Source organism: Anarhichas minor, unplaced genomic scaffold (genome assembly GCF_050575085.1).
Source record: "Anarhichas minor isolate MPS153535 unplaced genomic scaffold, ASM5057508v1 ptg000043l, whole genome shotgun sequence".
In the NCBI taxonomy this organism is placed as follows: domain Eukaryota; kingdom Metazoa; phylum Chordata; class Actinopteri; order Perciformes; family Anarhichadidae; genus Anarhichas; species Anarhichas minor.
The window spans coordinates 2,901,361-2,928,402 of NW_027466489.1; the positions used below are offsets into that span (position 1 = coordinate 2,901,361).

At 42.6% G+C, this 27,042-nt stretch overlaps 2 protein-coding genes across 8 annotated transcripts; one reads left to right on the forward strand and one right to left on the reverse strand.

Annotated features, from left to right (window-relative positions):
* The first annotated feature begins 49 nt into the window (after window positions 1-49).
* LOC142970429 (msx2-interacting protein) lies at window positions 50-17,482 on the forward strand. 6 transcript variants are annotated; one of them, XM_076110640.1, is made up of 16 exons: window positions 50-328; window positions 1,586-1,900; window positions 4,672-4,737; window positions 5,094-5,570; window positions 5,691-5,845; window positions 6,486-6,686; window positions 6,834-6,985; window positions 7,065-7,190; window positions 7,292-7,405; window positions 7,490-7,603; window positions 7,702-7,802; window positions 8,108-15,428; window positions 15,695-15,763; window positions 15,865-16,059; window positions 16,146-16,304; window positions 16,481-17,482. In XM_076110640.1, the coding sequence occupies exons 1-16, from the start codon at window positions 246-248 to the stop codon at window positions 16,610-16,612; spliced, it is 9,780 nt and encodes a 3,259-aa protein (XP_075966755.1). In that variant the 5' UTR covers window positions 50-245; the 3' UTR covers window positions 16,613-17,482. The 6 variants fall into 6 exon arrangements, with proteins under 6 accessions (XP_075966755.1, XP_075966756.1, XP_075966757.1 ...); XM_076110641.1 differs by having other exon boundaries at window positions 5,097-5,570; XM_076110642.1 differs by lacking the exon at window positions 4,672-4,737 and having other exon boundaries at window positions 51-328.
* LOC142970431 (mitochondrial carnitine/acylcarnitine carrier protein-like) lies at window positions 16,960-26,343 on the reverse strand. Of its 2 annotated transcripts, XM_076110648.1 has the most exons (18): window positions 26,198-26,343; window positions 25,993-26,102; window positions 25,050-25,142; window positions 24,814-24,941; window positions 24,632-24,722; window positions 24,370-24,487; window positions 23,561-23,633; window positions 22,970-22,972; window positions 21,172-21,425; window positions 20,611-20,646; window positions 20,387-20,526; window positions 19,829-19,935; window positions 19,584-19,737; window positions 19,393-19,494; window positions 19,205-19,279; window positions 19,037-19,102; window positions 18,729-18,867; window positions 16,960-18,065 (listed from the first exon to the last, which is right to left on the reverse strand). In XM_076110648.1, exons 2-18 carry the CDS (start codon window positions 26,095-26,097, stop codon window positions 17,950-17,952), a joined length of 1,800 nt encoding a protein of 599 aa, XP_075966763.1. In that variant the 5' UTR covers window positions 26,098-26,102; window positions 26,198-26,343; the 3' UTR covers window positions 16,960-17,949. The 2 variants fall into 2 exon arrangements, with proteins under 2 accessions (XP_075966763.1, XP_075966762.1); XM_076110647.1 differs by lacking the exons at window positions 16,960-18,065; window positions 18,729-18,867; window positions 19,037-19,102; ... (6 more) ...; window positions 21,172-21,425; window positions 22,970-22,972 and adding exons at window positions 22,144-22,818; window positions 23,063-23,187; window positions 23,356-23,465 and having other exon boundaries at window positions 26,198-26,342.
* Between the last annotated feature and the right edge of the window lie 699 nt (window positions 26,344-27,042).

Consider the following 27,042-nt stretch of genomic DNA (forward strand, 5'->3'; position numbering starts at 1 on the left):
GTTGCGTGCATTCGTAACTGTCAAGCACGCGCAGCTCGCACCCAAAACCACCAGGAGCGAGTCTCACGCGCGTCCACGTGCATGGACCGAGGACGCATCAGCTAAAGCTAAACGGGCAGCAGGCTACAGGCCCAGATTATTCACGGAGTCCCCCGTCGTTCATTTTGTTCAGGCGGACCTCCGACCGGCAGGGATTAGAAACGTGCATGATCATATGAGTGTGAAGGGGGGAAGAATCGCGCAAGATGGTTCGGGAAACCAGACACCTTTGGGTGGGAAATTTACCCGAACATGTTCGAGAGGAGAAAATTGTGGAGCATTTTAAACGGTAGGTTACGCAAGAGGGATCCTCCGTTGGCCAAGCAGCGCGCGCTAGCTTCAGTACTAACGTTAGCCAGTTGCAACAGTCAGCCTGCGACTAATGCTAACACAGCTAACGTTAGCATTTCTTAAGTTTCACAAGTCGGGGTTTCCTATGTGCTGTCTGTGCTGTGTTGCAGCACAGCTATATTTGTTGAACTGAAATTTTTGGTATGGAACCACTCAAGTGTAAATGGTTGCCGTTAATATAAATTGGCCAACTTTTGCTAAACCCAGTGGGCAAGTAGCTCGGTTTTCTAGCCACCGAGCTACCACCCAACCAACCATTTTGTGGGAAGTCGAGACGTTTACATGATCAGTACGAGCCAAAAGGCAGCTAACGTTAGCTGGACAGCAGGTCAAATAACATGAGATGGCTTGTTCTATTTTAGCCAGTGGGAACGTGCGACTCGTGACGTTATTTCTCTGATCAACCGTGTTTGAGAAATATTAAAATGTGAAGAATCAAAAATCTGCGACGACCAATAAACTCACCGAGCTGATAACGAATGTTAGCAAGTTGTTGATCAGCTCGACGTCGGTAGCCATCACTATTGCTTACTTAAACTTAGCTAACGTACGCCGTGTTGTTTTCAAATAGGCCAATTTACATGTAAATTGCAAACCTAGTTTTGCTCCCCATAGCTAGTACCCAAGTGTTTGAATATAAAGCGAGCTAAAAGCATAAACGTGTATGCTTCCCATTGTTTGTAGAAGTAATTTAAACCCATATAGGCTAATCTTAATCGTTTTGCTACGTTATGTAATGGTCCCTTAACTCAACACGCAACACAACACAGAGGAACATTACATCCAGTCATAGTTTACGAGTCCTACTGTGGTACAGCCTTACTAGCTAGGGGTCTTGTGCTTTTTATAGTTGTTAAACACTGATATTTGACATGTGTTAGGTCCCAGAGGGATCTTTGGTTTGTTTAGAAACCGTAACACTCCCAACATTACTTGTAACATGAAGTGTAGTCATGAGCATAACAATTGCTGACACTGTTCAGACAGTTTTTTGCTGTTAAGTGGTCAAAAAAGAAACATTAATGTTAAGTTACTTTGGTAATTGGAGGTAAATAATTTCTCTTTGCTTTTTGTACCACTGCTTCTTCTGCTCTCCATTTACCAGGCTCTGGCATACAGAGAAATGGCTACACTTTCTCTACTCTTAGCCGGTGCATGTGTAATTTCCTCTTTGTTTTCGTTGTAATTTCCACAGGTATGGGCGTGTGGAAAGTGTCAAAGTCCTGCGGAAGCGAGGGTCAGAGGGTGGTGTGGCAGCCTTTGTGGATTTTGTGGATATCAAAAGTGCGCAGAAGGCTCACAACGCTGTCAACAAGATGGGAGACAGGGACCTTCGGACTGACTACAATGAACCTGGGTCAGTCCCTAGTGCTGTTCGGGGCCTTGAAGACAGCTCACCCTCGAGCAGTCGAGACGTTACAGCATTCACTAGGGGAACAGTTGGTCCAGTGTTTGGCCCACCTGTTTCCCTTCACACCAGAGAGGGACGTTATGAACGGAGAATAGATGGGTAAGTGGACACGGCCTCCCCATACAATCCAGGGGAATCTAGGTATTGGATAGGTGTAAAACCGTAACACATAGTGGGGTTATGTGTGAGGGATAGATGCCTCAAGGGGGTTGCACAAAGGTAATTAGGGATCGTTCCACTTTTCATCATAATTGACTCGCCTTTCCCATGGGAGCTAATTAAATTAACTACACATTATCATTTGGTAAGTTAACTATAATTCAAGGTTTGACATCTGGTTTGGATATTACATCTGTGAGGAATATCCTGGTGAGTTTTGGATTTATTACATTTTGTGGGGAACTACCGTGGGGATCTTTTGGATACTTTTCAAACATTTTCCTCCTAAATATGGGATCTAACCTCGATTTTACTTGGAATCGCTTGAAAGTGGAAGTAAATCCCTATTATAAAGGATGTACTTTTCTTTGAAGAATCTAGTCAGGTAATATATCATTATGTCAAGGATCTCCCATCTCGGGTGGTCAGTTTTTTTTTTTCCCTCTTGGCTACTGGCGATGGATGGACTAATTTTACCATTTTTTTGCATCTGTGGATACAGCTTGTTCTGGATTAAAGTTTTCAACAAGTGGATGGAAGAACTTCACATTTGTTACACATCACAAGAAAGACCGATGTAGTGCATATATTCTAGGCTATCTCAGTCATTTTAGGGTGAGATTAACTACATGCAATAACCAATTTATGTCCCAAATACGGAAGCTATGACAAGAAGACTTTGCAAGACCACGGAGGATCCGAACAACAAGATTGTGGAGCTATTCTTGTTTAGGATTGATGGCCATGAAGACAGCCTAGTTGGGATGTACCCTCCTGGATGTACGCACATCCATGTTGGATGTACCGGTACTGATGTGGGCCCTAGTGTGGATAGGTGTAGCAACCATTTATCTGGATTACTCGAGTGGATGTAGCTGTGTAAGGCCTCAGCTCGATGAGAAGAGCACTTTAGAGTATGTTAAAGAGAGCTGAAGACAACGTTTACCAAGTAACTTGAAATGTTACTGCCAAAAGATGAAGCCTTCCAGTACATGCACCCCATAAGATCCATGGATTGTGGAATTAAGATGCCTGTGAGCCCACGAGGAGTTTATATGCCGTGATCATAGTGTCTGCGAGTCTACACGCTTGTATGATTTTAAACTACTTGATATTATCGGTGGAACGTAACTTTTGGAACTTACTGACGTACAAGACAAGATTGATCCAGTTGGATGTATCTTCCATTTGGGCACCAACTTACTCTATAGTCGACCTGGAATTCCCTCAATTACCCTGAAGTTCATCATATTTTTTAAAAAATCCATATTTATTTATTATGGTCTTATGTTACTGTAGTTTTTTTTTTTTTTTTTTTTTTTAAACATGTCCAGAAATCCATAAAGAGGTCCATTTCTGTGATTGTTTTGTTTTTTCCTTTTTCCATCCAGTGAAGAGAATTAAGTAGCCTAACTGTGGATTATACATCAACAACCTACTGGCCTGGTGCTCCACAGTATTTGAAGATAACGTGCAGTGCGATTCAAGAGATCCGTTTTTGCCTAATTAGATCAATTGATTTTTCCTCCTTGGTTTTTTATTCGGGCTCTCACATTCTGATCCACCTAGAATTTATTTGGATTAGTTTCGGTTACTTCTTTCCAAAAAGGTTGGTATTGCTCTGCCCTCTGCATATTTTCTTTCTCTAACATTCCTTAGTGCTTTGTCTAATATTAGGTTTTGCACTGCTTTTAGGGAAAAGATTGATTTGATGCAACAGAGGAGAACATCTGTTTTATAAAATGCATATATAATACATATATGTAATTGTCATTTCTTTATGAAAGTGCCTCTTTTTTTTTCCAGCATCACATAAATACTACAGAGTATTATTTTCACATTAAGTACATCTATCTGAACTGCATGGCATTTTAAATTTCAGTACCACTGAACTCCTCGATGGGAGAATTGTACGGTTGAATATTGAAAAGAAATGTTTTGTTTTTAATATTTTCTTTTTCTTACCAGCAATAGTTCATGAACAGTCAAACTCTGAAATCAGCTCCCCTGGACACCCAGAGCAGCCAAATGTGCTTAATGTTATTGCAAATTAAAGTAATTGAACCACACTAAGAACAGCATTTCAACATTGCTTAATTAATTACGTGTTCGTATGAGTAGATCTTCATAATGAAACACAGAAGGTAGTACTGACAAAGTCTGGGGCGGCTTTGTTTCACGTGACTGTTTATGAATTTACAGTATAGTAAAGTGTGCTTGTTGGCTGTCAGAAAATTAAATGTAATTTTAGGCTGCTGACAGTTTAGCAGCGGCACAAAAGTAAAGTCAATTTTATTTATATAAGCCCAATATCAGAAATTTGCCTCAAAAGGCTTTCCAATCGGTACAGCATATGGCACCCTCTCTCTGTTAATCTTCATCTGTAATAGTGTTTACAGACAGTGCCAGCATTTGATAGCTTCACCCCATTATGTCATCTTAATGAATCAAATAGTTTGACCTATTTGTTGTGTTGTGAGGAATTATTTTTCTAATCATTGGAAATGCTCCTCTTGTGCTGAAAAATGAGAAAACAAATATATACAGTATATATATATATCAAAAGTTACATGAATGAAAATATGCAACTTTTGTTGTGAAACTTATGGCTGAAAAGTTAAAAAGCAGTTCTTTATAGTTACTGTGAGGAACTTTTAATTGGTTATAAAACAGTCAATTTAACACTTGTGCCTCTTTATGACCAACATAAGTAAACAAGACCAGCCCACCACGGACAGACCCAGAGCCGGCTACGCTGCTGCCTTCGACCAGCAGTCGTAAGTGAATGAAAGTGAAAGTTCCTCGTAGTAACTTTTATCAAAGTTGAGCACTTCTGTTTTCTTAATTGATCAACTGGAACCCAATAGAGGGGATCAGTGACCAAAAATTGACAGAGACAGACTAATCCATTTTGCTACGGCAAGAATGAAAGGATCTCTACATTATTAAGTATCAAGCTGCACAGCTTGTCTGGCCTCCTCTCAGCTGTGTCCTTGCTGTACCGACCCATTTCGATTTTTGCTGTTGTGCTCTTAAATGTCATATTTTATTAGGAAATTGTTGTTTTTTTCTCGACTTTTTTTAGTAATAGTAATTCCCTTTTCCTCCTCTCTACCCTGTTCTTATTTCACAGTAGCACAGAAAGCCGTGAACGTGCGTATGACCACAGCCCGTACGGACACCATGAGCGCAGTGGCACTTTCGAAAGACAGCGTCACTACAACGCAGACTATTACCGTGATCGTTCCATGTTTGCTGCTGCTGGTCCAGGAAGCAGTGCCATCGGGGGGAGCTTTGAGGCAACAGACCCACATTTTGACTCTAGAATTCGAGACCCCTTTACTCTGACTAACTCTACACGACGTGACCTATACAGAGATGACAGAGGACGACGGGTTGATAGAACCTACCATCACCGCCGGAGCCGATCATCTCATTCCTCACAGTCGAGGCACCCTTCCCCACAACGAACCACGGGACAAACCCCCAAAACGCCTCATTCCCCTAAAAGAGCTCCTTTGTCCCCCGGGAGAGCTCCACGATCTCGATCCCACAGCAGATCTTCGAGCTCTGATTCTGTCAGCAGCACCAGCAGCACGGGCAGCGGCAGGTGTGACATTTATGTTACGATGTTAAAGCTTAATGGGAAACATGAACGGGTACCATCAAATACTATTTAAACTCAGACCGACAAGTGTCTAATCATTGTTCTTCTTTTTTGTGACGACAGCGATTCAAACAGCAGCTCCAGTGATGGTTCTCGGGCGCACTCTGCTCAGTCTTCAGCTACACACGCCCCGACTCAGTCTTCTATGGGGCTTGACTCCGATGAGCCACGCAGAAGCTTTGGAATTAAAGTGCAAAACCTACCAGTGCGCTCCACGGGTGAGTTTCTTACCTCTCATACTCACTCAGAAGTATCAATACATTGTCATGTCCTGAAAGGGCTAGAGAACACCATCTTATCCATAAAATGTATAAATTTATTTTGCCAGAACTTGGAAACAAAGTGGACATAAGTGCACACATCATCATGTAGATAAAACAAATCCAAATTAAGTTGCACAGGTGATCATGTGACCATGTTCAGAGACTTGGGTTCGGGTTCCTGCAAATGTGCATTTCTGTTGGTGTACAGAAATCTTATTTTAATCAAATTAACTTTGTGTTATGGACTTGAGGATGGAGACCTGAACCGCTGTTGAGATTTCTAATGCTGATTATATACAGCAGTAGTCTCCAATCATGCCGTTGAAAGCCATTATCTGTTTAACACTTATTTACATGTCAAGGGCTGGTAAACTAAATTGTACCTGCCAAGAATGTTTTTACCAACTAAAGTGTACACACCATTAGTAGCATATTTACCTACTCCTACAAACATTTAAATTCTTTATTTTTTTAAAGGTACTACATGAAATGTACACTAAAGAGGCTAAATGTGATATAACGGTACAGGTTTTCAGTACTCCTTTTGAAGATAAGCATTGGATAGTAATCTTTTTTTCTTTTTTACCGTCCACAGACACAAGTTTAAAAGATGGACTTTTCCATGAATTCAAGAAACATGGGAAAGTGACCTCAGTGCAGATCCATGGAGCTTCAGAAGACCGCTATGGTTTGGTGTTCTTCAGGCAACAAGAGGATCAAGAGAAAGCCCTCACTGTCTCCAAAGGAAAGCTCTTCTTCGGCATGCTTATCGAAGTCACGGCCTGGAATGGCCCAGGTAATTAATAACAAATATACAAAACAGCAGTGTGATGAACACTTGGTGCCAACAAATGAATTCAGAAAACATTACATAAAACTGTGTTTTTGTGACATTTAGCAGCATGTCAGTACTGTTAATGATAAACCTCGTCCTTCCCCTCAGAAACGGAGAGTGAAAATGAATTCAGGCCCTTGGATGGGCGGATAGATGAGTTCCACCCAAAGGCCACAAGGACACTGTTTATAGGCAACCTTGAGAAGACCACCAGTTATCAACAACTCCTTGACATTTTTCAACGCTTTGGAGAAATTGTGGTATGCTACCATCTTACTGTAAATTGGTACATTTTACGTTTGATACGGGTCTCTAATTGTCCTGTCTTTTCTCCTCAAGGACATTGACATCAAGAAAGTAAATGGAGTTCCCCAATATGCCTTTGTGCAGTATTCTGATATTGCCAGTGTCTGCAAGGCCATTAAGAAGATGGATGGAGAGTATCTGGGAAGCAACAGACTAAAGGTAGTGTTTTTACAGTTAACAAGAGTATAATTTCTGCTCCGAGTAGGTTTTCAATGTATTCTGTGTATATAACACAGCGGTTGTTCCCTTTCTCTTTGAAGCTTGGGTTTGGGAAGAGTATGCCCACGACGTGTGTTTGGCTCGATGGTTTAGCAACCAGTGTCACAGAGCAATACCTCACACGGCATTTCTGCCGCTATGGACATGTAGTTAAGGTAAGGTGTTGTATTTTCTCTTGCTTAAGATTTAATGCTGTGTAGTTTACACAACTCTAAATGTATCGTTTTGTCCTTCTGTAGGTTGTGTTTGATAGATTGAAAGGGATGGGCCTCATCTTGTACAACAACACAGATTTTGCTCAGGCAGCTGTAAGGGAGACCAAAGGTTGGAAGATTGGAGGCAATAAAATAAAGGTAAACAGTAACAATTATTGAGTTTGTTAGTGAAACGTATTTTTCATGTGTGTATGTGTATTTGTGGACAACTTATTTATTTAATTTATTTGTTAAAGGTGGATTTTGCAAGTCAAGAGAGTCAGATGGCATTCTACCGATCTATGCAGGCATCTGGTCAAGACATTAGAGACATCTATGAAATTCCTGCTGAACGACGGTAAATTTCCCATAGTTTGAATTGCATGCATGAGATATTGACCACAGTTGTATATGCATTTTTGAAATGTCAGAAATTTGTCAATTGATAAAATTGCTATTTCAAACCGTTCTTTCAAATTGAATCAACCCTGATAAATATGTCTAATGTAAAGTGAAAATCTTTAGAATAACAATTCCGCAGCAAAATATTTTAGCCCCGTTTCCTAATCTGAAAGTGACTGTGCTACTTTATGAAAAGATAAATTATTTAGTTTAACAAATGTCATTGCTTGTCTCCTCCCATTCTCTCCATTCGCTCTACAGAGAGGAACGCAGACCCCCATACCATGAATTTCCTACAGAAAGGGCTTACTATGAGAATATACGAGCAACCCCTGGCATCTATCCAGAGGAAGCTCGAAGAGACTTTGCTGCTCGCAGTAGAGAACGTTTTCCTGAACTGGAAAACTATCAAGGTGAGCACTTTGACCCACGTTATCATGAAGACCCAAGAGACTACCGGGATTACAGAGACCCCTTTGAACAAGACATCCGAAAATACACATATATTCAAAGAGAGCGAGAAAGAGAGCGAGAACGTTTTGAGGCTGACCGCACCAGGTGGAGCCCTTCCCATCCGAGGCGACCTGTTACTCCTACAGTATCGCCTTCACCATCTGAGCGGGTTCCCAGAGACCCAGAACGTCGGGTTTACAGCCAGTCCTCTGAGCGAAGTGGTAGTGTGAGTTCAATGTCGCCACCACACTTTGATAAATCTGAAAAGACCCTGCTGGAAGTTGCCACGAAGAGTGATAAGACCAGCCAACCAGATCGTGTGGCAGGTGCTGAGAAAACCAAACGTGCAAAACGAAAAGAGAAAGGTGACAAAGACAAAGCTGAGAAGATTAAATCAAGGAAAGCAAAGGGGCAATCTCCATCCAATCCTCTACCTGAACCAGAGCTTGAGACGAGTTTAGATGGAGGGGCTGGAAGAGGACGGGGATCAGACCAGGATGCTCATGAGAAGCAGAAAAGTAAAGGGGATGGAGAGTCTCTTACTGGAAATCAGTCGTCAACTGCTCATCATGACTCTGTAAAAAGTGAAAGATCTGAAATGAGTAAAGGTGAGAATTCAGACTTGGATGGAAAAAACAGACTCAAGAAACATCTGAAGCCTGACGTTGGAAATGATGGGAAAGATTTATCAGTGGATTCAGATCGCCTTGCTGCAAGAAAAAGGCGCTTTGCTGATTCCGGTGGCAGGACTATTCGTCAGAAAAGAAGCAGGCATGAGGAGGAGGATGTTTTTCCCTCCTCTGAGTTTGGTGCTAGTGCTACATATTCAAAAGAGTCGGACACTGACAAAAACAAAGATTCACAACGGAGAGATTCAAGACTCAAAGCTGAAAAAAGTGGCACTCAGAAGGATGGTCAAGAGGACCTTGGAGGGCAAAGAGAGAAGTCGGAGGGATCTTTGGATCCACTGGAGTCAAAACGACATCCAGGGCACACTTCATCCCGAAGGTTTTCCCATGAAGGGATTCCAGACCAAAGCAGTATAAGAGAGCAAGAACACCTCGCTGCTTTCAAATTTGGTGCTCCGAATGCTGACTCTGACAAAAGTGGTAAAAACAAGGAAGGCTATGTTGATATTGACCTCTCTCAGAGTTACCGCAAGCAAATGGAGCAAAATAGACGGTTGCACCAGCAGCAACAGCAGCGTGAGTCTGACAAATCTGACAAACCAGGAAGTCCTCTAGGAAGTGAAGCAGAGGACTTGGAACATCGCAGTCTTGTGCATGAAGTTGGTAAACCACCTGAGGATGTCACAGATAATTTCCCATCTCACAAACTAAAGAAACTAGACCTCTTTGAAACTGACCCAGGAATTAAGAGGGAGCGAGTCTACAGGAGCTTTAGGCAAAAGAGTGAAGATCCTGACTGGAACAACATCTCTCCAGGACATCAGCACTTCCCTCACCATGTGGATGAGGACTTCGTGGACCCTTCTCAGAAAGAGTTATGTCGAAATGAGGAAAAGATTCACCCAGATCTGGAGCTATTAGTCAAAAGGACACATAACACACAGGCAAACAAGCCAAACACTCCTTCACTTAGTGTGGAAGAAGAGCAACAAAAGAGATGGGAGAGCAGAGTTAACAAAGACTTGTTACCTGACCTGAACCTTTCTGGAAGTCTAAGTAAGAACATTCACAATCGCAAGCGTTTGGAATATGGTATTTGGCATGACTTGGAGCCCGGGGAAGTACGATCCGACTCTGAGGAGGACCGAGAGAACAAACCCCACTCTCCCATGCCGTCCACATCTATGCCTTTTACCGAGAGGCCAAGGGTTGACAGGTTTTCAGACCCCAAACTAGCACATCTTGAAAGAAACAAATTCTACTCCTTTGCACTTGATCAAACTATCACACCTGATACAAAGGCTCTGCTCGAACGTGCAAAATCTCTGTCCTCTTCAAGAGAAGATAACTGGTCATTTTTGGATTATGATTCTCACTTTGCAAGTTTACGCAACAGAAAGGATACTGAGAAGGTAGAATCAGCACCGCGGCCGACACCTTCCTGGTACATGAAAAAGAAAAAGATTCGAAGTGGATCCGAAGACAAAGTTGATGACAGGAAGGAGGAGCCTAAGCCAGAGCAGCAGGAACGCAGGGAACTCTTTGCCTCACGCTTCCTTCACAGCCCCGTCTTTGAGCTGGACTCTAGGCGACTTCAACACTTGGAACGCAAACATGAAGAACCTGAACATACACAAAACCAGCAGCCTGGTCAGCAAGGGACAGGAGATGGTGAACTTGACACGGGGCCAGTTGTCCTTTTCCATAGTCGTTTTTTGGAACTCACACGACTGCAAGAGCAGAAGAATAAACCCCATCAGCTGCAAGAGTTAAAAGTAGAAACAGTGCCCATAGATGAGATTAAAGTGGAAAAGGCACCTGTTGAAGAGCAACACGCTTTGCAGTCGCCTGAAACAATGGAATCTATCATGGAGCCAGAAATTAAACCGATCAGTCCTGCTGAAGAACTGATCTCTGAACCCAGAATCACACCAACTTCTGTAACCCAATCTGTGGTCAAAGAAGAGAAATGTGTTGCGTTAATCCGAGCCCCCCTATTTACCCCTGTGTCTGTCATAAAGGAAGAGATAAAAGAAGAGGTGACAGAAAATGAACCCGTCATACCCATGCACCACCCATTACCTGAGGCACCATCTGACACTGAACCTGCACAAATAGCAGCACCTGAACCCAGTTTTTCAGTGTATAGATGTAAACTGTCTCCATCTGAAGGGAAATTGGATATTACTGAGGATGTAAAACCTCTCTGTATTGAAAAACCATGCCGGCGTGATTCTCACGATGAGTTTGTTAGCATTTCAGAAGCAGAGCTGGATCCTGAGACAACACAACCAGAAGTGCCTGAAGCTGCTAGTCCCACACCACCTAGTCTTCTAGAGGAAGAGAAAGAAAGCCACACTGTTTGGAAAGCAGAAGCAGAGCCCGAGGTAGAGAGAAAACTTCAAGTTAGTAAATTGCAGATGCCCATTGATAATGACACAAATGACGAGCCAGTCTCACCTCAGAAAGAGCATAAAACAAAAGAAATGAAAAATAAAAAGTGCAAACAGTCACCTGCTCAAGTTTCTCCAGTTCCCATCATATCGACACGCAAGAGTGAGCGCATTGACAAAGAGAAGCTGAAACGTGGATCATCCCCAAGAGCTGAATCAAGGTCCACAGGCAAATCTCCTATTCATGGATCAGAAGCTGATATGTCAGAGCCGGGCATATCCGCAGGCAGAGCAAGACGAAGGAACGTTAAATCAGTGTATGCCACTCCAGTTGAAGATGATGCGCCAGTTCGTTCTGGAAAGGAAACGGAGTCACCGCGCTCTGCGCGAAAGCGAGCTACAGACAAAGATGCAACACAACAACAGAATATCGAACAGGATCCACCTGCCCCAATCCCTACAACTAAACGGGGCCGTCCTCCCAAGAATCGCAGACAAGGCGATGAGAGTTCAACAGTTAAAGTCGAAAAATCTAAAATGGACAATAAAGATACAGATTCAAATGAATCCGAAGGTGGGGAACGAATCCCAAGAGTGTCAAAAGGAAAAACATCCCCTCATGGCACAAAGAGTTCATTGAATCCAATGTCAACAGTCCTAGGATCTGGATCAACAAGGAAAGGGGAAAAAACTGAGGTGGCTGATGATGATCAGGAAATGGATTTCACAGATGAAGATTCCTTGGCTTTGCAAGATTCATCAAGTTCATGTAAAGAAGAACCAACTATAAAAGTTGACCAAAAGAACGAGGAGAAAGACAAACAGGGAAAGGAATTTGGCAGAAATAAAGATGTTTTCCATGAAAAAGCTTCTGAAGGTAAATCAAATGGGGAAGAGACAGATTCCCAAGTCTTAGAAGAGAAACCCACCCTGGAAAAAGACAGGATTGTTAGAGGAAAGACCAAGTTGACAAGGACTCCCAAGTCTCCTGTTCTTAAGAACCTCAAAATCAGACTGAATGTGACGGAGGTGAAAGATCTTCTTCAATTAGGGGATGATGAACAAGAAGATTCTTTAAAAAAGTTAAAACCTGGTGACCAGAGTGATCATATTTCAAAGTCTACTAATACCGACAAAGACGAAAAGGAAAATGCCACTTTGGAAAACAAAGAGCTTCTGGAATCGCCAAAAAACTTAATTTCACAGCTGGAATTGGAGCAGGCTCTGAGGAACATTGCTAAACTTACAGATCCAGCTTTCCCAACAGAACCATCGACGCAACCCGTCCCGCAAACAGAAGTGAAAAGTGAGCCAGAGGAAGAAAAGCCTTCCAATCCTGCTAGCGAGACAGAACTCATGGCTGCTATTGACTCCATAACTGCCGAAGATGGAACTGTATCATTAGCTCCAGCAGCTCCATCAGCTCCATCAAAGGCAGATGTAGGTTCAGAACCTGAACCAGACTTGATTTTGCCTGCCAAGGAAAATGAACCTCAGACAAATATACCTGCTGTACAGGAGGAGGCTGTCTTATCTGCCACACCCAAAAAGGGCAACAAGGGAAGACCTAGACGTTCTAAAGTCCCAAAGCAAGTAAGAAAAGATTCAAAGGAAGGACCTTCAATCAGTGAGGAGTTGACGACTCCTTTAGCAGATAGCCCACCTTCCAGTGTAAAGACTGTTCCTGCAACAACTCCATCAGCAGCAACTGCTGGGGTTATTACTTCTACTACATGGAGGCCAGAACCAGAGCCTTTAGCTGTCAAGGTTTCAGATGAAAATGCAGAGTCCGAGTCATCTTCTGAAGAACCGATTCAACATCTTAAATCTGTTAACCCCCAGTCTAAGAGTCAAATATGCCCAAAGCCTCAACAGGTGCCACCTGAATGCATCTCCCCTTCCGTGTCTCCCCTAGCCAACAGGCCAAATATCAGACCCATTCAAACAAGCAGAATTCCTGTTTCTCCACCAGATTGGCGCCATCAGGCTAAAGAGACGGGAGTCTCCTCTTTACCTCTCATGCCGTTGGCGTCCAAGGAAAACCAGCCTTTACCCTCCGACTCTGAAAACATGGATATAGATCATGGCACAAGTGACTTGAGGCAGATTCTTATGAAACATAAAAATATTTCGTTGCCAGGCAGTAGTTCTATTCCGAGTAATCTACCCACCCTGCGAGATCAGAACCCCTCTGAAAGTAATACTCAATCAGCTGTTGTGCCAAATAAGTCACCACTTTCTGGCAGTGGGATGGCAGCTCATCCAGCTCCACCTATTGTTCGAGCTCCAGCCTCACTATCATCTCCTGAGAATAAGTCTGTGATCTCTGTCATTGCGTCCACTGCAACCTCTGTTATCAGTCGTGTTTGCAACCCTCCTGAGCCTCCTGAGGACAAAGTAAACATGAACATTGGAAATCCCTGTGTTGACATGACTCTACCCAAACCAGCCTATAGGCCCAGCAAAGATGATGCTGGATCATACCACGGACCATCTGTTGGTGATGGAGGCGGAAGTGCTGCGCGCTTCATTGTCGAAAGCCCGACTCTTGGTACAGGGTCTTGTCCAGGTCTGAGAGTAAATACTTCTGAAGGAGTGGTAGTCTTGAGCCACTCGGGCCAGAAAACAGAGGGACCACAGAGGATTAGTGCAAAAATAAGTCAGATCCCACAAGCAACAGCAGGTGACATGGAATCTCAGCAGCTAGTGTCCATGCCGCAGATAAAACAGGAAATGTATGGTCATTCTCATTTAGGACTTCAGAAGGGGCCTTCATTGCAGACAGATCACGGGCATCCTGGTAAGACGCAGTCAACTTTGTCTTCTATTAAACAAGAAAGCAGTGGTTTGGAAAAGATGGAATCTACTTACCAGTCTGGACCTCAAGGAGTAGTGAAGCGTCTCACACAGGGTAGCCAGCAAGTAATGAGTTACCATCAAGATTACATGCCAATAAAACATCAAAAGAAAATGGACAGTGCTGATCCTCACAGTACGGATGGAGCTAAACCAACTTGGACCTCTGCTATAAGTCCTGCAATTAGCCCCCATTTGCCCTCTCCACCTGGCAACCATGTAGGATTTGTTACAACGGCTGGTGACAGAGCAACCTCCCACATCAGTGGGATCAAACAGGAGCCGCGATCCCCTCGCAAGTCAGGTCATCCACACACTCAGTTTACTAAAGTGTCCTCTCCCGTAGGCTCCTCGTCACCTAAGGGCCTACCAGTGATGTTATCCACCGGCCTTCCTGCCATGCAACAGTTTATTACCGGTGTACACCATGCAGAGCAGTCGGTTATCATGCAACCTCACAGTGTGCCCGGAGGCTTGGGACGGATGTCTCCTCACCGCGTTAACCAGTCAATTCCAGTGGGGCATCTTGTCCAAGGAGACGTTCGGGTCAATACTCCCCCTCTCTCTGTGATGAGCTATGGGATGCACAGTGAGCCTCTCCCCTCTTGGTCTGGTCCCATGCAGTCACGGCCCACCTCACCCCAGCCTGTCGGCAGAGACAAGGTTCTCAAGGTGAACCCCGGTTCTTTGAGGGGTCATGACGGGGAACAGGAAGAAGCCAGACGCTTTCACCAGGCTTCAGGAAGACAGTCTGCTACACAGTTAAAACCGGAGGCTATGCAGTCAGATCCTCGCGGGCCTCTGCGGACCAGTGTCCCGTTAGAAACGTACATGGCACAAAGAGATATGCGTGTCCTCTTGCACCAACAGGGAGAACGATTGGCCACTGACTCTCATTCTGGACACATTCAAGAGACCCTTCCGTCCTCTTCTACATCCTCCAGCCTGCCCGTATCTTTGTCTCCAAGAGCACATGTTCTGCCTAAAGGTGTGTCTGAGAAGGATATAACCAAGCCATTAGAGGCAAAGAGACCACACTCTCCTCTTCCTAAAGATGGAATGATGGCGATCAGACAAACCGGGCAAGCTATGGCATCTCCCCAGAGAGTTCAGCTAATGCCACCAGGATCTAGTGGCACATTCCCAGAGTATACTGGGATGTACTCGAACCCGAGAGGCATCCATTCTCAAATACCAGAGACGTCTCCTGTTGGACTTAACCAGCCACCACTGACCGTCACACCAACCATGGTGAGTTCACTGCACTTAACACTCCAGTTTAGTAGGTACTCCTAGCTAAAAGTAATGCAGTCCTGGAATAAATCCTTCCAGCATGAATGTTATTCGGTAATGTTCAGTTTTGTTTAGAGAGCTGTAGATTTAACTTCATGGGCATTTTGAAAGCTGTGGTTTGTGGTGATAAGCGAGGCTGCCAATAATGCATGCAAATGTGGGTTTATATTTTCATATTAGAGAAACTGTTCCTGACGCATTACACTATTGTCTCGAATCCTCAGGGTGCAGACCCCCAAACAAAACCAGATGGCAAGATGTCGCAGCCTGTTAATATGGTGCAGCTGCTGACGGTAAGACAAAACTCCTCCGTATAAATTGTGTTCAGGGTTGTGTATCTGAACAAGAGCTGTCTTTGTCTGACATACTTATCTTTTGTCTCACATGTCAACAGAAATACCCTATTGTGTGGCAAGGCCTGCTGGCACTGAAGAACGACACAGCTGCAGTCCAGTTGCATTTTGTGTGCGGTAACAAAGCGTTGGCTCATCGGTCTCTGCCGCTTCAAGAAGGAGGCGCGTTGCTTAGGATAGTCCAGAGAATGAGGCTCGAGGCTTCACAATTAGAGAGTGTAGCCCGGAGAATGACGGTACGCGTGCTTGTCTTACTCCCGTTGAGTAATTTTTCTGTTTCATTAAATGGAGTCTAACAACATTTACATTGTTCTCCCTACAGGGAGACACCGACTTCTGTCTTCTCCTCGCTTTGCCTTGTGGACGAGATCAAGACGACGTGCTGAACCAAACTCAAGCTCTTAAGTCCGCTTTCATCAACTACTTGCAGGCAAAGTTGGCTGCTGGTATCATTAATATCCCCAACCCAGGTTCCAATCAGGTGAGACACGACTGCTAGTGTTCAGGTTCTTCCCAGTTATTTGTTTTCATGTGTTTTTAATATATTTACTAAGGAAATATACATACAAATTACATTAGTGAAAATAATCTCACAAACAATGCACATAAGTTATTGTAATTATAGTAATTGATTGTTTTTTTCCTCTGTTTTTCCAGCCTGCCTATGTGCTACAGATTTTCCCACAATGCGAGTTTTCAGAGAGCCACTTATCTCAGCTGGCCCCCGACCTTCTCAACAGGATCTCCAGCATCTCACCACACCTCATGATTGTCATCACCTCTGTGTAACCGTCACTGCTGGGAGCCGTATCATCAATGGACGTTCTTGCGGATGAGCCTCAGGAAACCAGAGGAATAAGAGAACTTGTTTTTTTTTTTCCCCTTGACACAATGGGAATGTGTAGGATGATACCCTATCAACGTTTTTTGTTTTAAGTCAATTTTTTCTTTTGTCACTCCCGTCGGGTGTTTTGGTCTTCCTCAAAAGAACTCAGAGATCGACAAACCAGTATCAGTCTTATTTGACCATTTCTCTGCTGTATTTCTATTTATTGGAGTTTTATTTTAATGTTCGAAGATGCTCTGAAGAAAAAGAAATCAGGATGTTTGATGAACGAGTGACTATCTTGGTGGCCTTTTTTCTTTCATCTGTCTTTTATTGATTGTCATATTCATTTCTTCACAAGGGTGGATCATAGAAGCCTTTGCACCGCAATGGCTAAAAAGACATTTCAACATGTCATTTTAAATAATTATGTACAGACTATCTCGCCCAGGCTTTCTCTTAGAGGAATTAAGTGTAAAACTCTGGAGACCCTGTAGAGGACCACGGTCGTTTAACCAGCTCTGCTCTTTTTCTCACAATACTGAAGCAGCACCTGCCTTTGCAATGAACAAGCTATATTATGATTTGGGAGTTTTTGAATACAGGACTTGTAAATATTTTAAATATTTAAACTTTGACAATGGAACTTGGACAACTTAACAGAGACTTGAACTCTGGGACAAACCCGAATGCAGTGTGTGAGATTTAGATGGATATCCTTGATTTTTGGGTGTAAATACTTGTAACACAAGGTTGGCGAACTCTCCCGTGGAGTCTGCTGATTGCACTTCATATTTTGTAACTCAAATAAAACAAACTCAAGAAAACTTTAATATTTAAGACATAATCCTTTGGTTTTTTTATGTCATGTTTTATTTGGTAAAAATGTCTTTATATTTTTATCGAGCTAAACCTTTAATGCTCGAGACGTGCCGGTTATTAAAAACCAGGTTACATTTCACACAAAGGTTTACGTTAACATCAGAAGGGGTTAACAGTGTGTTGAGTTCAAAAGCCAAATGTTACGGCACTTTGTATTATAAAATAGTCAAGCAGGGATTGACCAGCAGAATAACGGCAAATAAACATGAATTCTGTTCAGGTAAACAACTATAAAACGGTGGCAATCGAATTGTCTCTGTTGCATAATCACCTGCTCATTTACATAAACAAATTTTGTTCCAATTCCAATGTATTGGATTTGAATAGTTAAGTAACTGGGCTCTGTTACATTTACCTCAAGGGGAGTTCACTATGTACTTAAATACTGCTTTATTTTGAAAGTACGTGTCCTCGTGTTTTAATCTACACTGGAGCCAAAAAGTGCCGCCCGCTGTTCTTCATACTGGGAAATGTTCCTCTTCATGATGTCCATACAGGGTCCCAGCAAACGCTCAAAGGCCTGGATGTCAATTACTGAAAGAAAGAGAAAGTAAGATGTCATCCGGCATGCTTCTGTTTTCCTGTCTGACAGATTAAGTAGTGGAGTTTTGAAAAAATAAGTGAAACCTTCTAAAAACAGACATTGGTGCACAAAGAGTTTTTGAAATGTTCAGTCATGTAAAAGACTGGAATTTAGGAGAGTGCTGTGATTTACATTTAAGTCTTATTGGAGTCTGCTACAAACTCAGTACAAAGAGCGTGTTTCAATAAATAAACTATTTGATGTCAAACTGGAAGTTAAAAGGAAAACAGCCATATTATAAACAGTATATTTAGAAGATATTTTAATCATGAGGCTCAGTGGATATAATGTTTTTAATCGTAGTAAAACAGGAATCCAGATTGATTTTATCGATTTGTTCAATCTGCTTCTGTCAAAATGTATCCTCTGTAATTTACTGCAAACTGTACTGCAAACCGCTTCACTGAAATTGAGAGTGTGAAGCTTTGATATTGAAGGAGATTTTAGATGTCAGGAGGCGGAGCTAAACTGGTGGGCCCCGTCCCAGTTTAACCTCATGGTCACACACATTGCTTGTGTTAATATTTGGTCAGGTACTGTGACTCTTGGCCCCGTTGACCCCGGACTGGTTGTGTTACGCCTGACACAAGGAGCAACAAACACCGGTGTCTCACCTAAACATTTGGTTTCTCCCACAGCGTAAACTGATGCTGCACGAGGTTTGTTGGTGACCAATGCCAGCTCCCCAAAATACTGCCCTCTGGAGCAGCGAGCCACCTCGACCTCTATGTTGTCCTGCTGGCCGGCCTTCGTCTGTAACAGACAATAAAGGAATCTGTGAGTCCTGCAGTCAGTTAGTACAATAACAGACATACAAAAATATTCTATTTACTTAATGGAAAAAAAATAACAATCAAATTGACAGATAAGAGGGTAAATGATGAACTAAAATAGACTCAGTTGTGATATTGGACACACTCACTTTGCTCTTTATCATTATCTTCACCTCTCCTGATTCCACGATGTAGAAACAGTCGGCCTCCTCCTCCTGCAGGCACAGCAAGGAGCAGAAACATTTATGAAGTCTAACCTGTTATTGATTAACGCACAGACAGCCAAAGATACAGCGCTGAATGTCCCAACACTGTACCTGCGTTATCAAGCGCTCTCCATCTTTGAACACTCGGGCTCCCACAACATCTACAATCTTCATCCTCTCAGAGAGCTTGTGAAGAGAAAATGAAGCATGATGGCACTACAAATACAAGTATAAGTGTGTGTGTGTGTATATATATACTATCTCTTATCTTGTATAGCGTTTGTATTTCTGATACGAACCTCAAGAGACTTCAAAAGAGGAACACACTCAATGAAGGCCTCGTACGTCCTCCTCTTCTTCGCATTATTTCTAACAATCAGTCTGTGAAATGTGGCTCGATCCTGAGCACCAAACAAGAACAATAGTTTGCGTTTTATTTCAGCTTCAATTCCTCTTTTTATTCCCGATCATGCTGCTTTGTGGGACTCACCAGGCCCCACAGGGCGCCTTCCTGTGTCGCAGTGATTGTAGCAGCTCGCGGCGTGTTGTACATGAGAGCCAGCTCACCAAAACTGCCCTTATTGTCATACTTTCCAACGCACACGCTCACTCTGTCCTTCTGCACAAAAATATCATACACACCACTGGAAAGAACATGACACACAGACGGGTAGTAGAAGTCATTATAAAATCTACTTATAAAATTGTACAAACAATTTCAAATCTGTCGCTCACTTCTCTATGACATAGAAGTTGTCTCCATCGTCTCCTTGGTCGATGATGTGCTCCTGAGGTTTGACCAGCACCTCGAACATGCCGTCCAAAACCTCAGAGAACTGCTCCTGAGCATTAAGACGAGATAAGAAACATAAGAGAAACATATACACATAAGCTAGGTTTTTAAAAACAGTGCAATGAAATAGAAGATCAAAATAAGATTAAGTGGAGTAAATCACAACAAACTGGAGAAGAAAAGCTGTGGAGCAGCTACAGCGCATTACCAAATATTATTGACTGAAAGGCGGCAAACGGAACAATTTTCAGCCTCGATTTCAAAGGACAGAGTTGAAGCAGAGTTTGTTCTAGATGTGTAGAGCAGAAAAACTCAACGCTGCTTCTCCATGTTTTAGTGACAGTAAGCAGAGCAGCAGAAACCATTCATTCAGTGCTTTTTAAACTATAAACCTCACAGAGATAGAAGAACTGGGATGTGTATGAAAACCTAATATTCAATTTTTGTCTAAACAGCAAATGTCTGATCCGTCATCATCAACAGGACAACGTGTGTTGTACCTGCTCCAGTGTTTTGAACAGTAGAATATCTTTGCACGCATCCTGAAGTCTGCGACGCTGCTCGTCCGTTTTTGGATGCACAACCCGAGGCTCTGCGTCATCGTCCTCGTCGTCATCGGGGTTGTACGCCTCTGCACAAACTGCAGCGGGACAAACAAATGAAACTACTGTACCGTGGTCAATATTAATTGATATCCATCACACATATTGCTCCAGTTACTGACCTGAAACTCTGCGATTGTATTTACTGGCGGTGGACTCTGCAGAGAGAGAGAGAGAGAGAGAGAGAGAGAGAGAGAGAGAGAGAGAGAGAGAGAGAGAGAGAGAGAGAGAGAGAGAGAGAGAGAGAGAGAGAGAGAGAGAGAGAGAGAGAGAGAGAGAGAGAGAGAGAGGTTTTATTTACTGGACTTAAAGCAGAAGGAAGCTCATCTTACTTTATTGTTTCTTCTCATCTGTGCGCAATTTTCATATGCATAGTGTTGAGTTAATGAGTGTTATTTTGTACCATAACATCTGCTGTAAGTGGAGCAGACGTTTTTCGCCAGCTTTTTGTTCATGGGGACGTTAGCCTGACTGTGACCTTGTAGGTCAACACTTTGCATCGAGAGAGCTTTCACATGTCTGTCTGTGGACAGTTTCTGTCTCCTTTGTGTGATTTTGACACCGTGAAGCTTTCAGGATTTGAAACATCCACAGAATGACATTTCTTAAAGTTACATTTTTTTAATTTGTAGAACATGGAGACATGTTCAGACACAAACACAAAACGATGTAGTACTACTCACTAACAGTGTCTTCCTCCTCCCCCTCCTCTTCTTCCTCCACCTTTTTGGGCTTATTTGACTTTGTGTCAAAGGTCACTCCTTTCCGTGCAGGTCTGGCGCTGTGTTTCTTGGCTCCTTGGTCGTTTCTTTGGCCCTCCAGAATTCGTGTAAAATGCTGCACAGCAAATTCAACCAAGTCCGGCGGCTCGCGGCGAAGCACCTCGACCGTGTATCCCTGCAGCAGCTCTTTCAAACCAGCCGGTATCTCCACATTACTCATCGCACAGGTTGGAGTTTAAAACAAATAACCTCAAATCCAAACATCAAATATTTTGATGTGAAATATCTAAGCATCAGCTTGTCCCACGGATTTGATGAACATTCTTCTGTATGGAGCAAACGGACTCCCCCTCCTCTCGTCCCACTCTCTCCAACGTTTCAGCAGCTCATTGATTTCTTTATTTAGCTCGGCCTGTCGGAAAGTATTGACCTGGACTTTTCACATCAGATGTAATTAAAGGCCGTCAGATGGATAACGACTCAGAACTTGATGATTTGGCAAATAAACAACAAACAGAGAAGAGAGAGAGATTATCCTGGAAGTCAGGCTGCTGTTAAACGAGCCGCAGAAACCGACATCAGATAAATAACTTTAAAAAAGTTCAAGTGGTTTCAGATAGTTATTTGGAGTGTTGTAATGCTGTAGGTAGAAAAGCTGTTAGTAGAACTATCCTCAATTGATTATTGAAGTTGACATTATTTATTATATCTTTGACAGAAAGATGAACTGGTTCCACTTACTATGTTCTGTGCATTTTCATTCTTCTTTTCTCTTTCAAATCCTTTGACTTATTGTCTTTTACATGATTATTATCTCAGTCCGTTATTATTTGTTACAGTTGTTTGAATAAACATGTCAGACAGTCAAGGCTTCTTAGTTTTTTAAAATCCAAAAGAAATACTCAAATTAGAAAAAAGTGCACAACAATCTCATTTCTAAATATGGATTCTGTTTTTTTTTTATTTCTTTACATTTTGACATTCATTTAATGTTCGATCAATGTCATTATGGCTACTCTCATAGTTTCACATGAACACAAACAGAAAGCGTGGCTAGCGTCACTGAGTGGAGGTAGGTGACCTCACAGGAAGCAGACAGATGTGACAGATGTGTATTGCCGAGAGAGACTGATCAAACACAGTAAAACATAGATCACCTTTTCCCTGATATGTACACCTGCTCGCAGATAACAAAAGGTAAGGCACGGCATGTCCACTTCACTCCTTTTCTTCTGTAAAAATAACAGAATATAAAGAAAACAAGTAAAACAAAAAGGAGAGAGAACATTCGACTGTGTGTGTGTTTGTGTACTGGTACCAAGTCATCACAACATCTCTGCTCCGCTTCCTCCGCAGGTCTGAATGATCCACACTATCTACAGTACCACGAGGTTTCAAACATAATCAAGCACATTGTTGGAAAACTGTTTAAATCTCTTTGTGATTCCCTGGTGTGTGTGTGTGTTTGTGTGCCGGTATTAACTGCATTGTATTAAACAGTTCTGTTCCTGGGATTCACATTCGAGGCGTTGCTGAAACGTCCTCTCACAGGTCCGGTGAGAGCCAGTGCAGGAACTTCATTGCAAATTCAAATCCCAAGAAACAAGCCTGAAAAAAAAAAGAAGATACAAACAAAGCTAATCAGTTTGTGTATAAAAGTGCTGGAAAAACTTTTAGTTTTCTTTGACAAAACGCACAATTATATTATTATAATTTACAGTATGTAGTAGGTCCCAATTGAATGCATACTGCATGCCACAGTCTTGCCTTTGTAAGGGCAGCTGGAGCATGTACTAAAAGTTAAAAGAAAAAGTATGTGATTTGGAACGCAGCTTCGATGAAGTGCACTCACTGCGTTTGCAGGGAAAGCTCTAAGCATGACGGCGTTGAAGCCTTTGTACAGAGAGCCGACGCCCTCCTCTCTGATCAGCTCCCGCAGAACGTCCCGGAATCCATTGGGATATTTTCCTTCAGGAGCTGAGTGAGAGACGCATGAGAAAACTCAGTCACACACACATGTAAGACAGACCTGCTTGTAATACAAATGAAAAACAATAAAGTTTTTTTTGTTGACTTAGTATGATACTTGTACTCAAGGGATATTTCAGCCTAAACAAATTGTAAAATAAAAAAAAAATAAAAAACCTGTTTGGAAACGAGACTTGAGTACGTCAGCTGGAATTGCGACCGCCCAGTTAAAGATCCCGGCCATCCCTCCAGCAAACAGCACACTGGGAATGCTGAGCTCGTTATGGCTGCGGGGAGAAGACCACATGCTCAACTACTCAGAGGTCGATCTTACAATAGAACAGACGGTTGTAAACACTGCTAGGAAAGAACTAATATTCACCTTTTTCCTGCTGGTGTGAGGACGTTCTTCAACCACTCATAGGAAGTGAAGTACATCCCACTCGCTGGAACATCTGAGTTATAAAACAAACTTACAGGATTGTAGGCAAAATAATGATCACACTTCATGAAAATGAACTCAAACTCTGAAGAAACCTACTCAAGGTTACAAACACTGTTATAAACTGTAACTCTGTTTAACTGCAGCAGCCTGTCAGAACAGGATTGAATATTTCAAGGAGAGGCGAAAAAGATGACGACGACAAACTGCCTCAAGAAAATGATGACATAACTTAAACTGTATAGTCCAGGAAGTTAGCATTGCACTTCTATAGCAATGTGAAGCTCATGATGGACAGTTAAATTCCATGCATTCTTCTTCCTTATCAAAACCTGGCTCCTACATTGTAATCTGCAACACTTTGTTGGAGAATCAGGTGTGTTCTGCGTGTAACGGCTAATGTAGCCTCGATTTATTTATTTCATTTTCAAACTTGAAGTCTTCAGAATTAACCGACGCCGACTTAAGTCACATTAGACTAAAAGGCTTCATACGACTTGTTTTACATATGCAGTAATAGAGAGTTCCCCTTTAAAAAAGGTACCATGTGGAGTTTTTGACCTCTAGTAGCACTACGGAGCAACATTTCTAAGAATGAGTCCCTGCTTTAATGCGCACACACAAGGTCACGGTTCTGATTCTGATTCTGACATTTGTGCCGATTGTTTTTCAAGTGATTGCTTCAAGTGAATTATTCTCATTACGTGATGCAGGTCTCAGGTTTACTATCGATCAGAGTAAAGCAGCACCTCTCATGAGAGTCAGCGCGGTGCCTTTGTAGACTCCTCTGATCCCAAACTCTCTGTACAGCTGCTTGACACAGTCCATGGGTCCTGCATACTTCACCTCTCCTGTTGATGCCTGGATCTGCACACACACACACACACACACAGAAACACACACACTTTACACTCACCGTCATTTCATTTTGTCATGTGGAATCTACTATAATTCAGCGCTGAGAACGCAGTGATTAGATCCTAATTTCTGCACAAACACATGACCTCTGACCTGTAGGAGGCATTTGATGCGCTCTCCAGGAGCCATGATGGCCGTGGTGAACACACCAGACAACATCCCTGCAGCAAACAGCTGTGGATACCTGCAGGGGACAACATACTTACACGTTATCACCTTTAGAGCGCTGCAGCTGAATGAACAGTACGACCAACCACGGCAGGGAAATCACTTACGTCAGGATATCATTGGGGGTTTTCTGTTGTATTTTCTTGCCCATTCCAAATCCAAAGAAACAGACAGCAAACATGGGTGTGACCCCAATGATCGGAGCCGCCATGCCTTTATAGAGTCCCTTCATACCCTGTGAGGGAAGAAGATGACAAGGAAACATCAGCATGAGGGAGGAAAGACATTTTAGACAGCGTTTTATCTATAATGTCGCAGATGCTAAGGCAGCATGGATCCCCACCTCTTTGGCCAAGGTCTTCTTAAGACAATCGAAGGTTCCAGCGTACAAGAGGCTCTGTCCAGGTTTCGGTTTGGGCTGAGTCTGCAAACGCACCTGAGAGAGGAAGGAGAACGCACTTTGTATTGACTTTACACACAAGAGAATCCAGCATCACAGCGGCAGCAGTTTGGACCGCATTATGTGCACCCTGAAAGCCAGGTCCATAATAAAAACCCTGATCTCAACCCCACCCGACACCTTCGGGATGAGTTTGAACACCGGCTACGAGCCAGACTGTTAACAAGTCCAATATTTAGAGAGTAAATAGACTTAATGTGCCAGAGACACCACTCTGAATGAATGCTGATGTTGCTCTGTGTCTGCTTGATGTGTGAATAGGCAACTATGTTCAAGATGTGTATACAACTTACTCTCCTCTCAAGTGGCCCAAACAAATGCCGGTTTAAAAGAATGGTGACAATGGTGTGAACTGGGCAGCAGACTTTAAAAGTGATAAAATGAAAATGACAAGAATGATTTTTAAATGACCTCAAATATATCTTAGGCAATTCTCAAATGCGTTTTGTTCCCCAACATAAGCACATATATATCTGGCATGAGCTAATCACGGCCAGTTGATAGGTAGCTCTATTAAAGAGTATTAAGCTAATTACTGTAGGTCTAATACAATGATGATGAAGATTAGAATGTATTCAGGTGAGATCTCTGTCTGTGCAGGAGGCCACAACTCCAGCAGTGAGCTGAGTCATGTGAGTGAATGTGGGTCAAAGGTTAATGATTCTCGGAGCTCTGTGCAGCAACATTAACGTCTACATGAGTGTGTGACATCCACACAGCTGCTTGTCTCTGGCGCTAATGTCTGCAGTGTCACCGGATGCACTCTCGAGGTTGTTTCCTCCTGTAGTGTGTATGCTGTAAGTGAGTCACACAGTACAAGAATCACCTTAATGGTGTCGAGTGGATGTCCGACGAAGACGAGGCAAATGCCTCCAAACCCTCCTGCGAAGAAGTTCTTCATCGGACTGATCGGCTGCGGCTGTTTGGACATTTTTTCTAAAAAAAAAACACAACAGAGTGAATGAAACCGACGCCGAAAATGAACTCCGACACACAGAGAAATTAAAAGAAGACAAGAAACAGCAGATTACCTGGTCGACGGTGTCTCTGTGAGGTGTGTTTGTGTGCTGCTGTCACCGCTGACTGTAGGACCTTTCACCCACTTATTTCCCCCGGACCAGTACGACTGCAACACAGCTGCACTCTGGTGCGTTCCTGTTTCACTTCCGGGTGGAAACTGTCAACTTTTGCTCAATGGAAAAAATAAATATCTATCAATATATAATGAACCATGTACAAAACGTTTTTTTTTGGTTATTATTGGATCTACCCAAGCATATGCTAATATAAAATTCTATTTAAACTTTATTCAAGCTTGTTCAAAAAACTGGTAAATTCTCTGTTTATGTAAAAAATAAATTTCATATATAAAGTAGTACTATATTGTTGTTTTTTATTTCATTATGCATCCATTGGTGTATATTTAAATGAAGAACAAAAGAATAAGAGAAAAAGGAGGATGTAATAGTATTATGTAATGTAAAATTACAATTGTAACCCAGTTTAACTTTAACTTAATTAATGGGTTAATTTAGACACTACAGTTGTGGTAACTTAGTCAAATCTTTTTTTTTTTCATCCATCCCTGGCTTATTAGTTAAGTTTTGCAGTGCTGTGTGCCTTCAGGAGGGGAAGTCCGAGATGTCGTAAGTTGGAAGAGAGTCCCTCCGAGACGCCATGTTGAGCTAGAAGTAACATTAGTTGCGTTGAACGGTGAGCCTGTTGTTGAGAAACAGTAGGAAGTCAAATAGTTATTCTCAGTAAACATTGTGAACATGAGTTTATGGTCTCAATCGCTAGTTTCAATACAGCATGATGTGAATTTAGTAAATGATGGCCCCATATGATAAAGCAAGGTATACTTTAGGGTGTGACA